Source organism: Oryzias melastigma, linkage group LG13 (genome assembly GCF_002922805.2).
Source record: "Oryzias melastigma strain HK-1 linkage group LG13, ASM292280v2, whole genome shotgun sequence".
Taxonomy (NCBI): domain Eukaryota; kingdom Metazoa; phylum Chordata; class Actinopteri; order Beloniformes; family Adrianichthyidae; genus Oryzias; species Oryzias melastigma.
The window spans coordinates 6,732,055-6,748,366 of record NC_050524.1 but is presented as its reverse complement, the minus strand read 5'-3'; the positions used below and the strand labels follow the sequence as shown (position 1 = coordinate 6,748,366).

The window sequence follows — 16,312 nt, the reverse complement described above, 5'->3', positions numbered from 1 at the left end:
GAAATGAAAACAGGAACTGCCTCACAACTGATGGGAACTGTTATGTCAATAATTAATTTGCTTTAAAAAGAAAACAGAAAGCTTAGAACTCATAATATGAGAAAGAAAGTACCAATAAACTGTGTTATATTTAAGATAATAATAAAAATTACTGTTATGGTGTAATTATAATAACAAAGGTCTGTCCCTTCTCGGTCCATAATGACTTCTAACACATATAAAACAAAGAAAAACTATCAGCACTTCCTAATTTTTTTGCATCTGTTGACACGATGATTTGGCCTCAGATCAGCTGACATTTTGTCTCTCTGAGTTCAAAGCTTGAACTGTTGATTGCTCACTTCTTTGAAAGCACAACAGGAAATGAGGCTCATTCCTTTAGCCAGTGGATGAGTTGCAGCTTTTCACAAGTGAGGCAATCGTCTCATGTCTAAATGCTTAACAGAGGTTTGAGAAATAAAATTGATCTAAATGTGAAATGAAACGCTCATGGATGGAAGTTTTTAAGGCCCACAACTCAGGCGAATTTCTGATGAACTACTGCCGGTCTGCAGAAAATATGTCTCCACTAACACAGGCTTTTTAAGTTTGGCTAATAACAGCCTAATCATAACTGAAAGGCCGCCGGGAACGTTTTGAAAATAGACAAAAATATGGTTGGAGTGGGACTTCAAAGGGTTAATGGAAAACAGCTTCCTTCTGATACCAGCCTCTAGTGGTCTTTTGAGAAATTGCAAGATTTGATCCATCCAGATTTTGGTCAAATTTGGGAACAGATGGTTGGGGATTGTGTGGGAGACTTTTGAATGCACCAGTGTGTGGAGACCTTCGGATTGACGAATGTTTCACACAATCTATTACATCAAGTGATGCTTCTGTTGTTTATATACATGTGAAGAAGTGTTTAGATACTAACACGAGTATTTTTGGTGCTCGACATGAATATTTTGATGTTTGGTCCTCTTGTTTCAGTGATGGGGGTGAATAATGATACAGTCGGTGGAATCTTGGCTCTCACTAAACTGAGGTTTACTTTAGCTGTGGGGCGGAGAGCCCAAAGGTTTGACAATGTTCATTGCAAATACTCCTCAGACTTTCATTAAACAAGCCTCTGTGGATGTTGCAAAGAACAATGAGTGCCTTTATTTGACAGTGTTGGTTCAGGGTCATCGGGACATTCCTCAGTTCACAGGCCAGCACACAAGGTACCCACAGAGCAGAGTTACTGTACTGTTAAATCCTGAGAAAACAGCAGCAGTGCATGCCGCACTGCAGACACAGATAAACCTTCAAACCATTTGCTTCAGCCTTGCTTTAAAGTGACAAATGTGGTTTCTTTTTAAGAAAAAAGTAAATTTCAGTTTGGGAAAAGAATTCCACACAAAGCAGCAGCTGAGAAAGTGATGATTTCATGAATTGCAGTGTAATTTTGCCCAGAAAAAGAATTGTTTTTACCCTTACTCAAACAGGGTAGCTTTAGTTCATAGCAATAACATTAAAATTGACTAAATTATTAGCTGTAACAGAACTTCTTCGAGGTTTACAAGATATGTTGAACTATCAACCCAGATTGATGTGTTTATACCAAAATATGAAACCCACTTCGATGAAAATTGTGTTTTTAACATGTTTTTAAGGCATTTTTCTGATGATGGAGGGCAAACATAAAGAAAATTAAGCTCAAGCATTTGTGAGTATTTATTTATTCAAATTGGGGTAAATCATGAGCAGATAGAAAAAAATGCTGTTTAAAAAGGATCTAATTTGTGACGCAGAAAATACACTGGGCGGTTCACAATCTCCATGCTTCGTTCCATTCCTATGCATCCACTAGTACAGTCTTCAACCTTTTTCAAGCCGCGGACCGGTTTAACGTCAGACAATATTTTCACAAACGGGGCCAAAGTTGGCATTTATTATTTTCAGGCTTGTGTAAAATGTATTTTATAAATGAAAATTCTATAACAAGAAATTTAGTTTTAAAAAGTCTCAACAAATCAGTAGATTCAATGAAACAAAGTTGTTGATTTGTAGAAGTTGGTCCTGATTTGTAATCACTAGTGTTTTGTCAATGTCTGTATATGTCAATGGCAGTTCCTTTGCATCATTATTTTTTCTGTCTGGGACCCAGTGGCTCACAGACCGGGGGATTGGGGACCTCTCCACTTGTAGACGACTAGGACCATGTACGTCTTTGTTTTCCTCATCTGAGCTGGTATCTGGCTAAAAACTGTACGGCTGGATAGCTCCAATATTATTTGCCATTTTTGTTGCACCACTAATGTTAGGTTGTAAGAGGTTGTAAGCTAGCAGAAAAGCCTGTAAACAGATGAGAGGTGGGGCGGGCTTGCTCAGCACCGACATACCCACCTACAACTCAAAGGCAAATTTCCGCCGCTGGAACCGTAAACAACAGGATTTTTGATTTTAGTTAAAAACAGCATAATCATAATTAAAAGACAGCTGGGAACCCTTTTACAATAGATCAAAAGATGATCAGAGTGGGTTTTTAATCTAACTTTTTTCCCATAATGCCTTTGAGAAAATGAAATCTTTCCTGCTTCTTCACAGAAACAACAACAACAACAGGAAACAAACTGGATGCTGCCATGAAAGGCCCCCTCCCAGAGGGATAGGATCATCACTCCAAAAGCCACAACATCAGGGCACAGCCCTTCCACTCCTAAATGCCATCCACGCTCAGCGGTGTTGAACCCTCTCAAACCATGCAGAACTTGAAGCACTCTCTCTTTTCATGCCGCTGAAAAGGGTGATGAACAGTGAAATTATGGCCAAATTCTCCCCCACCACCCCTTTTTAAAGATGGAATTTAGGACGTTTTCAGGTGGAATAATACACTTGAACAGTTAGCAAGCCAATCACAAAGCAAAAAGATTTGCAGTCTGGCATCTCACTGAGCCAACAGACAATAAAATGCTTCATGCTTGACAGGCCTGCAGGAATAGGTCGACCGGTACAAGTCTTTTCCAAGCAGCTGAGGCCCCTTATCCAGGACGGTTGATAACATTCCACAAAGGACAGGGAGCGTTATGGGTGACATACAGGTTTTTCTCACCGTCTGATGGGTTTCAGAGGCTCTTATCGCTCAGCGCTTCGGCAGATTCAGACCAGATGTGAACCAGGAGTGAGTTAGAGGAAGGACTCTGATTTTATTTGAAGAACTGCTTCTGAAAGTCAACACCTGAGAATCAACACTTCTTTTTTTACCAGCCTGTGACCTCAACTGACGCAGATGTTTGTTCTGATCTGCTACGGGAACAATAAATGTCCCGAGATAAAAAGTGAAGACTCCTAATGTATCTAGATTGTTCATGTCAAAGTATGGAGAACTGACACCAAACAATATTAATAGCCATTAAATATTTATGCTTTGTTTTGTTCTGTTTGAGAATATTGTTCTGAAATGATTGATGATCTGTTTTCATTAAAATTTCTATTAAATATTCTCATAAATGCACATAGTGACTGAAAACATTTGATTGACAATAATGCAGGACTTTTTTTAAAAATCTAAACCAAATACAAAAAAACCCTGTATTTCATTTCCTCATTCAACTTCAATGCCTCTTCTCAACTTGAAATAACCACATTTTCTCTGAACCAATGCATATATAAGCATAAATATATTTAAAAATTGAATGCCTGCTGATTAGGAATGATACAATTTTAACTATAACCATATAAGTATACATTAAGCCAGTCATTTTGCTATTTGTGATAAAACAAATAACAGATATTTATAAATCCACTCCGAAGAAAATTGTGTTTTTTGTGTTTTTAACATGTTCTTGTGGTATTTTGTAAAATAATGGAGGACATACATTAAAAAATAACATAAAAATTACATTTCTGACTATTAATCATTAAAATCATTGTGAATCAGGAGCAGACAAAAAATACAGTTGGAAAGGTTGGTTTTGTGATGTAAAATGGCATAATTATAATTAAAAGGCCACTTTTAAAACAGATAAAAACATAATCTGAGTGCGTCTTTAAGGGCTTTCTACATATTCAGCTTCTGAGGTTGCAGTAGCAACACATCATTTCACATGGGTATTATCAAAGATGAACACAGAGTTCACACTTCAGCAGAGCTGTGATGTCTCTCAGACAAATATAACGTAGCTATGACTTATAGGAATGTGCAGGAATAATATTATAATCATCCATCTTCTTGACCGCTTCTTCCCTTTCAGGGTCGCGGGGGTGCCGGAGCCTATCCCGGCTACTGAAGGGCGAAGGCGGGGTACACCCTGGACAGGTCCCCAGTCTGTCGCAGGGCCTCAATCACACACATACACTCTCACATTCACACCTAGGGGCAATTTAGAGTCACCAATTAACCTATGAAGCATGTTTTTGGACGGTGGGAGGAAGCCGGAGTCCCCGGTGAAAACCCACGCATGCACGGGGAGAACATGCAAACTCCACACAGAAAGGTCCCAGCTGGGAGTCGAACCGGGGCCTTCTCGCTGTGAGGCAAGAGCGCTAACCACTGCGCCACCGTGCAGCCCCATATAATCAACGCATTCAACTATTTCTGTAATGAGTTTGAAAAATCTGTTTGAAAAATGTCCTGTATTGTCCACAATCTATGCTTGAAATAAACCAAATCAATCGATAAATCAATCACTCTCATCATTAATATTTCATATTTAAAGACCCATTCCAATGAAAACCACAATTTTAGTGTTTTTGTAGCATTTTTCCCATATAAAGGGCATGCAGAGAATAATTTAACATAAAAAATGCATTTCTGAGCATTTCTTTATTCGAATTACGATGAATCAGGAGCAGGTTTGCGACATTTAAACTGCCGTGGGGGGCCCAAGGTCTCCCCTAACCATTAACATCTTTGCTTTCCTCATCTGAGCTGCCATCTGTCTCAAAACTCTATGACTTGTAGTTCTTTTTTGCTAGGCTAATATTAGCTTAGGCTTGTGAGGGGCTATAAGCTAGAGGGAGAGTGTAAACAATGGGCTGACAGGAAATTAGTGGAGGCTAACTTCCACACCAACAGTGCAGATTTCAAATTAATCCCTGCTGTTTTGCAGAAAATGTGTTAAAAAAAACACAGACTTAATCATTATTAAAAGACCTCTGGGAATATTTTTACATTGTGGGGGACTTTAAACAGTTTCTACAGTATCTTCTTGTCATTAAATGACTTTTTCAGGAAGACATTAAAAGTTAAATGAAAGGTTAGTCTTTTTTTTAGTGAGCAAGAGTAAAGCTCTCAGTTCTCTAGCAGAACCAGGTCTCAGTTCCTGTTTCTAATGGTCTTCCTTTTAGCAAAGCTCAGCTCTCCCTCTGGACAGCTTGGAAAAGCCTAAATTGCAACAGTGGGAATACGGTCTTTTAAATACAGATTTTACTGCAGAGGCTGTGTTGATTTTGCCTTAAGCCAATAGATGAGAATCTTTAAAATTTCATCACAGCACTCAATTTACACCGTGGCAGTGAAACTAAAAGACAGAAACAATTTAGTGAATGTGAGAGTCAGAAAGTTCCTTGCAGTCACAGCAGCCTAATCAACTTCTAACACTAACCAACTACAAAATAAGAGCGGTACCTGCTTTTGCTTATGTCAAAAACAGTTTGACATCCACAACTCTCTGGAAGTGCTCAGTTAATTTGTGAAGGCAAAACAGAAAAGAGCGGGGGAAAAAAAGAGGAAAAAAGTCTGCTTTCAGTTCAAAGTGAGCTCCTTCCTCCAACAATCTTCACAGAAATCTATATCAAAAAGCTGTTTTTCGTATCATGGGGATTTAAAAAGAATTGAGTTTACATTTGACAAATTGCTGGCACCTGGATCCCCAGAGAATCCAAATGTATGCAAGAGTGGAATAATATATTCTTCCTCCATCACCAACATTACGATCAGAGTGCAGAGATCAGAGCTATGTATCTCATATATTCCAGAGATCTGATGAGAGGGAGGCTGCTAGGTAAAGAGAAAAAAAGATGATGCAAAGAGGACGCTTTTTATGCAAGTAGAGAGGGATGATGGGAGGGAGAGGGCCATGAATGGAATTTTTTATTTAAAATATATCATGGAGGAATAAAAAGGATGCATCTGGTTGCTTAAGTGAGAGGCCACTACCGTTTCTTGAAAATCCTTTATTTCGTTATAATTTTTTCTAAAATCTGGGTGTGTCTTAATTTTCATTTCCCTTAAACTGTTCATTTCTATAATAAGATATTTAAAAATTAAAAAAACAAGACTAAACACTGGCATCGGTATGTTTCTGTGCCTTTGTTTCTCTTATTTGTGCATGCAAATGCTGTAAATATGACACGTCTAACTTCTGTTACTCTTTGCTGCCTCCTCTGCGCTTTGAGATTCTCTTCTGTGACATGCACGCCCAAACAAAACATAAAAAGAGCTGCATAAACCTGCCCTCATTATTGTGACAGCCATCAGGTGAGTGACAAACGTATGCAGGAGTGCTGTCTGAGGCATAAAGAACAATTTAAACACTTTTTGTCTTCTTTGCTGCTTCAGTGGAAGAAAAAAAACTTCAACAAAAGCTGAATCCGAGAGGTAAACAACAGTCTCGCATTCAAAAGGCCTTGCAGAAACAAAGCCCCACCTATAGACTTACAATTTCACTTTTAAATAAACTTGTTTGTGCTCAACTCTTTTTTTTTTTGTTGCTAAGAAACATTATGACAATAAGTGAACTAACATCCCTGTGATATGAGCTGAAAGTAGACTGACCTGAAGGCCGGGACGCCAACTTTTCACAAAAAGGAGCTCAGAAGCCACGACTTAAACGGTTAAAAAACAAGACTAGCTTAAATCCCAGGATAAAAACAGCACAGATGCTGCCACTGCAATAATTAAGAGGAAGTGCTTCCTATACACTGTGAAAATGCATTGGATGTTTGATAAAGTTTATGAAGTCATAAGCATACCCCGACGAGGGTGCATTGATCTATTTCATTAAATAATGAATAACTGGTGTTTTATTGCAGCATTTGGGTAAAGCTTTTTGATAAAGTGCAGCCCTGTGATCTGAATGCAAAAAATTAGATCAGATTTCCAACGATAACATTTTTACTACACTATGTCAAAATGTGCAAAATAATTTGAGTTGTTGGTCACCTTTCATCAAATTTCACTGATTCGCACAGGTGGTTTGGCAGTGAGTTCTACACTGGATGCCCTTCCTGACACAATTTTATCCAGGCTAGAGACAGGCACAGGGAAACCCAGACTTGGGCCTCCTTGTAACTACATAGTTAAGCAGTAGCTTGAAGGGTCTTGCCTAAGACCCCACACTGGATTAAGCTCATTGTACCCCCTGGGAAGCAAACCCAGATTTCCCGAGTACCAGTCCTTTACCCAACCAACTGAGCAACCAAGCCTCTATGCATCAAAATTTGAGTAGACATGCAAAATACTTATTTATATATGCAATCTGTAAAGAAAAACAGTTCATCTAATGAAAGAGTGTCCTTTGTTATCAATATTTCCTTCATTAAATTGTTTATTCAATCAATATTATTCAACTATTTGCGAATTAGTTTAGTATAATTTATTTATTGAGTCTTTCACTCAACTTTTGTTTGCTGTCAGAGAAACCGAGAACCTAGTACTTAATATTACAAAATATATATATATAGTTAAACTCCTCCCTGGGCCCTAAAGAAACCTGTTTATATAAACTAATTTTGTCTTTATGGTTAGAATTTATTCATTAACAATGTGATGATGGATTTTGGTGGATGCCATGTCATTGTGTAGATATATCTATTGTAAGAAGTACTGTGATGTAATAGTAATGCAGGGACGCTTAAGATCTACAAAAAAACACAATAAGCACATGAGGCAGCACACAACAGCCGATGTCCTCCAACATTTTTTATCTCCTCACCCAAGATTAAAGGAGCAATCCTGAAGAATCCAGATGAATAAAAAGTAAGGATAAGGGGTTTGTATAGGCAAGAGCCTGGCGATACGATACATATTCCGATACATGTCTCACGATACGATACATATCCCAATACACGATACATATCGGCACAAATCCAAAGACTGTCCCAAAACAATTTTCTCTATTTTTTTAAGATTATGACATAGAAAAAAACTCAGCTTGAATATTAATGTGTCTTTCTTTGTGATAAAATAGTAAATTGATTTTAATGATCACAACATTTGTACCTATTCCAAGTATGACTAATGTCTCATAGCAACTAAAACCGCAAGACTGACTGAACGTTTAACACTTGCTGGTTGGTCATGGTATAGAGCTGCTCAAAGAGGTTCAATGAGCTGTGCTGCCAATTAGCAGTCAGGGGTTAAGGTGGAAAACCAAAGTAAGAAGCTGAAGGCCACTCACATTAAATCAATAGAAGTATTGCTTAGCAAAATATTGTGAAATATCGCCAAAATGTTTTTTTTCCAACACTCTTAGTAAGTATCACCATAAGACAATATGTAACCAACCTGGATAGAGATTTACTAACTTACATGTACAAGTCTCAAACAATGACTTAAAAATGATCCCAAACCAAGGACAGCTACCTCCAATCATTTCTGTCCCTATATCATACATATTAATTGTTTAAAGTTCCATTCTGATCATCTTTGGATCTATTTTAAATGCGTTTCTAGTGGTCTTTTAATTATGATTTTGCCATTTGTAGCCAAAATTTAAAAAAAATGTGTTGTTTACTAGGACATTATTTTTTTTCAGAGCAGCAGCAATTCATTGAAATTTGCCTCCAAGTTGTGGGCGGGACTTTTGCTGTAGAGTTAGCCAGCCCCGACTTCCCATGATCTCTTTGTTTACACTCTCTTCCCCAAGTTTAAAGCCCCTCGTAACCCCAACCTAACATTCTGGATGCAACAAAAAAGTCTAGCAATATTGGAGCTATCCATTCATACAGTTTTGAGCCAGATCCCAGCTCAAATGAGGAAAACTATGGCATACATGGATCTAATTTTTTTCAAGAAGATACATCGAAAAGGAGCGGAGTAGAGAGTTTGTGGTTTGTACGAAACAACTACAAGCTATTTTTTGTCTGCAGCTGACTCACTACGATTTTAATTAAGAAAATTGTGTTTTAATCTTAATTTTTTTGACATATGTTCTCCATCTTCAGAAAAATGCTACAAGTACAAACACAATTTTTATTGGATTGGGTCTTTAAGCATTAAGGCAGGTCAGTAAACAACTATTTCAATGCTCCCTGATAATTAGATGTTTCCATTTAAAAGTTCAGAGAAGACTTCACTTGAAAGTCAGATGACTCTTTTCAAAACTGTTTCTGCCATGAAATAGTTGGATGTTTGGGCCTTAAATTAGCTCACAAAACAACAAAGCTGGTTTGTTCACCTTGATTCCAAGACATCATGACCTGGATCTACATGAGCAGATCAAGAGACGAACTCCTGTTCTTTGTCTTTGTAGAATAATTAATTCAAAATTAAAATTCTGAGCTAAGAAATTAACTTTCTAAATAAACAAGAACAAATCCCTTTCATATTTGATCTGCTTTTAAAGTTCATTTTTAATTTGTACTAAACATTGAAGCTGCAAACAGATGTTTCCTTTGTGAAGAGTAAAGTCTTTGTTCTTCCAAGCTCTGCATCATTTGCTAAATTACCCTCATAAGACATCGACAGAGACTGAAACAAGAGTTAGAAAAAAAAAAGAGTTCCGTGGGTGATTTAAATTTAAATATGCCTTTTCTACATTTGTAAAAGATTAGCATGACACCATATTCAATAGAGCAACACCGTCTTCAGAGGTGACTCTAATCTTGGAAAGGGCAAGTCTTTCAATCATTAAACGTTGCTATACTTTAAATGTCAGAATATAAATGCTTATACTGACATGTTAACAATGTGATATGCTTTGTGTTTCAGAAGCTAGGACTGCTGCCAGTAATTTAGACACTCAATTGAACACAGAAAGTAACTTCAGATGAGAGACCTTCTGTTCTGCTTCTAGTAATCTTAATTTTAGCTATAAAATACTTTAAAAATGATTTTTTTAATCCTTCAGAGCAGCAATCTCTAAAACATCTGCTTTTGAGTATATATAAAATGCTGCCAAATTGTGCTCCTCTGCACAGATTAAGAGAAAAAAAAGCCATGTAGTAACGTTTCCAATCTTCATTTACAAAGCACTTTGTATACGTAGATCTTGACATAGTAGAAATAACTTTCTAACTTAAAAACAAAAACATTTATCTTTATAAAAAATATTACAATTAAACTGATGTGACTTTAAACACTATAGATGTTAGGCTTTAATCTAGAGTTGTACCAGATAAATCTGTCAGAGATTAAAACAAAACAATTTTCCTCATGACCTCGTTGGCTGTTGACATGCCAGACAGCTCCGCATCTTTGTGATTGTGACCCATTTTTTTACATTCATATTTGTGTCTACATACTATAACCATTTTTTTAATCAGTTCTTGCTTGCTGGGGACACAGGACCAGTCTGGACGAGGCCGGTACCGTTATCCTAACCCAGTACTGGTACTCTAACCCGGCACCAGACGCATACCCAGATGCAGGGCCAGACCCGACCTGCTACCAGGCGTGAACAGGTACAGAGTTAGGGTTAGGGAATCGTGTGCTCCGCGTCCCAGTAATAGATCGGTTCTAGTTCGCGGCCTGGAGGTTGGGACTCGTGACACCCACAACGTCAGTTTTTGACACGGAGGGTCCTTAACCGAACGCCAACATGTGGCGAGCTGGGACTGAAAATGTGTTGCTTGCTCACAGCATAGTAAAGAATGTATGAACATTTTGACTCTATCAGCTCATTGAAGGGTCTACAACCTTGCTATTCTGTGCTTGCTCCATACTGGTTTGTCTGTATCTAGCCATAAGGAGAGTTGTTACTAAGGGTTTCGGAATGTGGTCAATTTTGCTTAAAGCAGGAAGGAATATGTTGAAGGTTTCTGCAACCTTCACATTCCCACAAAGACACAACCCCCACCTCCACTGCCTTTGACCTTTACGTCATGCCTGGTTTGTCTGAAGACATTCTAGCTTGTTGGAGACGTGTTTTTCGACCTTTAGTCCGGCTGACTGGAGCTGTAACAACCACTTTTTGTAAGACAACATCAACTGTCTTTAAATCATCTGAGGTTACAGATCTCTCACCGAAAACATGTAGTCTTAGTTGATTTTGTCATTATTTCTCTGTTGTTTTATTGTGATAACATATTTCTAAATTGATGAAGACTGTTATATCATTGTATGGTCTGCTTACCGTCAGTCATCTGAAATGCAAAGGGCAGATAAAAAGAAAAAAAATCTTGAGTGATGGGTTTCAGTGTGTAAATTATCATAATCTAGGATTCCAGTGAAGTCAAATTAGCACTCGGGATTCTAGTGTTTTTGTTTTTTTTTATTAGGATTTCCTCTAAAATGTCTTACAGTCTTACAGTCTTATTGTATTTCTGTTTTAATTTCTTTTCTTGATTGGCTAGTCAAATTTTCCGAAACAAATTGCTTTTCAAATCCTTTTGCTTAGACTTCAGCAAAAAAAAAGCAAAACTGATTGGAAAAAGTTTGAAAGAAAGTGAAAAGAAATGTAAAAAGTTATAGTAATTAGTGCTGTCAATCCACATGTCCGGTTGTAATGTCATTACTATTATTGCTGTCAAAGGGCGTTCTTACCAAGCGCCTTCGTTCCTCTTCGACAGTGTTCAGCAGTTGGGAGAACTCTTTGAATGATTGCGCTGAAACACAAAGAAAGCTCATTTCAGAAAATCTCGATCTTTTTGGTCAAGAAAATGCCTTAAATGTATATTTCACTGAGTACAAACAATGAGCCCCCAAGCATTAAGTAGACAGACGATATTTGGGGAGAGACTAAACAGTCCCACAGCTGTTAAAGATCAGATGTTCCAGGCTCCCCACAACCCCAGTAGCATGACGCTGAAATGTTTATTTGCTTTGCAGCTTCAGATCCTTCAGAGAAGCACATTTAAAAAAGTAATAAACGAATGCAGCTGCCCAATTTAAAACTAAGGCTCCCAGTAAGAAACAATATTTCAGCTGAATTGATTCCACTGATTACTTCCCTTTAATTTCTTCCCCTTTCTAGGCCTTACTATATACTGAGAGATGGATGTGGTAGTAATGTTCGCACCATCTGGGCTGCTCTTTAGAAGCATATATTACTTTCTGCATGGCCAGATGACTTCAGCATTCGACTCATCCTACCTTATCTGCTGGAGAACTCTGCCTTGATGGATTCACAGCTTCATTAAAAAGAAGGCCAGATACAATTTGGCCTCTGTTGGTCAGCCCCTGTGTCACCCTGTGTCCAGCCATTTAGCAGTGGTGCAGCTGCTGTTTGCCAACATAGCAACATCATTATCAGCACTGACAGCCTGGCATGGAGACCCATGCATCATCTTAGACACTCTGGTCCATTTACACACCAAAAGCTTTTAAAAAACGGAGAACAATGACTTTGTGCCAGTGATCCTGCAGGCGGGCTGGCCTTCTATTAATGCTACCAGCCCCTTTATCAACAGTCCAAAACTCTCAGGGGGTGAAGGGCACAGCAGGAGGCGATGATGGGACAAGATTAGAAAGAAAATGGGAGTCAAAGTGGGGTTACGGCTTGCATATAATTCACTGGTAAATGGAGAAAAGGCCATAGAGGAGATGAATCAGCAGATGAAATTACAATTTTGGCTTCAGCAGGAGGAAAAGGAAGTTAGACAGAAATAAAGACATTTTCTGCATTACTGCACTTGTTGCTAACATTAAACGTTGTACATCCTGGATTAAATTAAGCTTCACCACTTCTGTTTAATAGCTAACCCCTAGTTGTGAGACCTAACAAAAGGCTCAGAGTGGAACTGACCTTCCATCGGTGGGTCTTCGTAACTTTTCTGAAATTTAAATCTCTACAGCAGCATCAATCTTTTGGCCCGATTGATTCCTAGATAACTGACATGGAATGTGAATGTCACTGCAAGAAGTCACAGAGGGAAATCGATAAAAGGTCAGGTGAACCTGTCTGGCAGCACACACAGGAGTCCAGTGTTATGTGAGGAGGCTGGGAGCATCAAAGTGAACTGTACCGATACTGCATCAGGATGGTGGGTGGCATTCACTGGAAGGTCTAGCTGTGTCAGTCAGAAAGCTCAGTTTCATTGATGACTAGATTGATTTCAACAGGCTGTTTCATTTTTCCTCTCTAATAGTTATCATGGCCTTTTCTTGCTGAGATGGTGAGTGAACACCGTGGAGCCAGAGAGGAGATACTCAGTAGTTTAACTGACTCCTGGTTCAGTTTTCTAGTATTTTGTGTTGCACTGTATCAGTTTATTGCACCGCCATGAGCAAAAATTGTTTGTTTTTTTTAAATCAAGAAATGCTTGAATACTGTAATGTTTGAATACAACCTGTACGCATAGTACAATGTTGGTAATACTAAGTAGATATTTTTTGTTCTTCACTAAATTTGAAAAAAGTATGAGTGCTGTGGAGCAGCGGTAGGGCGGTCGGTTAGAGTTGCCACAAATTATTATTTTAAAAGTTGACGAATCACCGATTATTTTTTTCGATTAGTCGACTAATTGGGTCATGTGTAAACTGGATGTAAAGCACACATCTTAACCATCAATAGCTTTAAACTAACTAAAAACTAGAAAACTAGATATGTACCTGCGAAAATGCTAGTGTGAATCCTGTAAGCTGAATTTGGCCCCTGAAGATGCTAGAGCTGATAGATGAAGATGCTGAAATTGATAGCTAAAAATCCTGAAGTTAGTAGCTGAAAACGCCAATATTAGAATATTATTTCAATGCCAAATTAGCCTAAAACCCTGAAAGAAGCCAAAAGTAGTCAAAAAAGCAAGCATGCAGCTGAAATAAACTCCAAAATATCCTGAAAAATCTGAATTAGCCAAAAGAGCTAGCATATAGCTGAAATGTTAGCTAAACTCCAAAATACCCTAAAAAACTGAAAAAAATCCTAAATTAGCCAAAACAGCTAGCATGTGGCTAATATTAGCTGAACTCCATAATACCCTAAAAAAAACTTGAAAAATCCTAAATTAGTCAAAATAGCTAGCATGTAGCTAATATTAGCTAAACTTCAAAATACCCTAAAAAACAGAATAAATTCTGAGTTAGTCAAAAAGCTAAGGTACAGCTGAAATATTAGCTAAACTTCAAAATAGCCTAAAAAAACTGAAAAAGAATCCTAAATTAGGCAAAATAGCTAGCATGTAACTGAAATATTAGCTAAACTCCAAATTAGCCTAAAAAACTTAATAGATGCCAAAATAGTCCAAAAAGCTAGAATAATGTCATTAGAACTTTCAATGTTAATACACTCTGACTCCATATAATATAAAGTAGTGACTAATCGACTATTAAATTAGTCATTGTCAATTAGTCGACTAATTGTGGCAGCCTTAGTTGACGTCACAATGATGCACTCTAGTACTATTGTACAGTACGGAAGCAACCTTATTAACCAAGGTTATTATAGTGGACTAATAAACAATTTTGATACTTTAAAGTTTTTTTTTTACTGAACAAAGTTACAAAAAGATATTTTTTCTACTTTCAGTTGCTGCTATTGTGCCAGCTGTTTGCATTATAAATACAAGTAGGTAACTCTAATCTCCCTTATTGAATGCGTGATCTACAAATATTTTATAGGAGTCCAGAGAACAAGAACATTGCCTCAAACTGAAATGTGTTTTGTTCTAATGATACTTGGCTTTGGATCCGGATTGTTCCATTAGGCATAATCACCAACTACACTCATGGCAGCTATACAGTCACCGCAGCTTTCTCAGGAAAAAAAAGGGGACTCTTCATTTAGCATTCTGATGAAAATCCAGTCTCATGAAGAAGAGGCTGATATGGGGTTCGGCCCTCACAGATGGCCGGTAATTCAGCAGTCCTCAGCTCAGCTCAGAGGGAAGAATTTAAGCTGGAGATAATGAGTGCAGTGGAAAACAAGAAGAGAAAGATGAGGCCAGGCTGGCCGTCCGGCCCATTAGAGCCGGCGCGGCCCTCTTCACGGCTGCTTTCATATCCCCGTTGGAGGCTCCAAGGCTTCCACCTCCATTAATCTCTGACACGGATCACAATTAGTCCTTTTGATCTCTTCCAGACTTGAAGAGAAACAGAGCAAGCATCATAAGCAAATCAATTGCATTAATTATACATGCACGGACACAATAGACATCTACAAGATCTTTAAGCCTACTCAGAATTGAATTCTGATGAATGGCTGATGAGGCGGCTCACTTTCTTCTTGACCAACCACCTTCACAGTCTGAAAATTGCTCAAACTAAACTTTGTGAAAACATGAATCCTATAGCTTCTTGGTTTGTCCTCTTGGTCCCATTGGGGTCATTGTGGTGTGAAAATATAAGTACACTAGTTTTGCATATGCATGGCACACCTCTCTGTGGATGCAGATCTAATTTAACCTAATCCTCAATATGGCATGCTAGCATGCTAGTGTCTTCAGAGGATAAAGCTGTGCAAGTGGACAACTGAGTGCAAGTGACCTATAAGAGCAAAGCAAGCCCCTTCACCAGCAACATGTTAACACTTTAACATTGGAGCTTTAGCGCCAGTGTTGAATTTTTTTTTTCGAACACTGTAAATCTTCAAGGATTTAACGTAATTCTAGCAAATGTTAAACCAGAGAAAAGCAGCCTTGCACTGATATGCAACACTTTACAGTGGTAAAGTGGCTACGCAAATTAGCATAAATCAGCTGATTCTGTTGTGGAGAAAAACGGTTTTGCATCAGATATAACACCTTACGTAAAAATGCAAGGAATATATGGAACGCCACTTTCCACTGCATCAAAATCAGCTGATATACGTTGAACTAATACGTTGATACGTCGCAAAAATGGGCTAAGAGTTATGGTATGTCAAAAAACGCATTATTTAAGCGTCGCCTGTGACACTTCCGGTGTTACAGGGTTAAAATAAGCATATCCGCATGGAAGCTCAATGAGTCCACAATTCTATAGAAACTACTCTCAACTATCAGGAGTGAGTTTGTTGAAATGTGTCAATACATGACCACATGCTTTCATTGAGGCATCTGATTGGCTGGTTTATGAATTTAATAACTTGCATTAAGTAAAAAGTATCTTACAAAATAGGATTAGTATGTACATGTTAAAAAAGTATCAGAGCAATAACGGTTAATGAGTAATAGCTGTTTTTTTTTCTCAATGGAAGTCTATGGGATTTTGGCTTCGTAGAGCCAGCGGGTACTTCCTGTTTGGAACGTGAGGGGGGAAGAGGTCACTCAG

General features: G+C 38.1%; 1 protein-coding gene across 4 annotated transcripts in view; it reads right to left on the bottom strand.

Annotated features, from left to right (window-relative positions):
• The window catches only part of LOC112149074 (rho GTPase-activating protein 42), a 110,993-nt gene that overhangs the window by 55,238 nt on the left and 39,443 nt on the right, over positions 1-16,312 (bottom strand). For all 4 annotated transcript variants that reach the window (XM_024276527.2, XM_024276526.2, XM_024276528.2 and 1 more), the window contains exon 3: positions 11,672-11,733. In XM_024276527.2, coding sequence (XP_024132295.1) covers positions 11,672-11,733 — 62 coding nt within the window. The remainder of the gene's footprint in view (positions 1-11,671; positions 11,734-16,312) is intronic.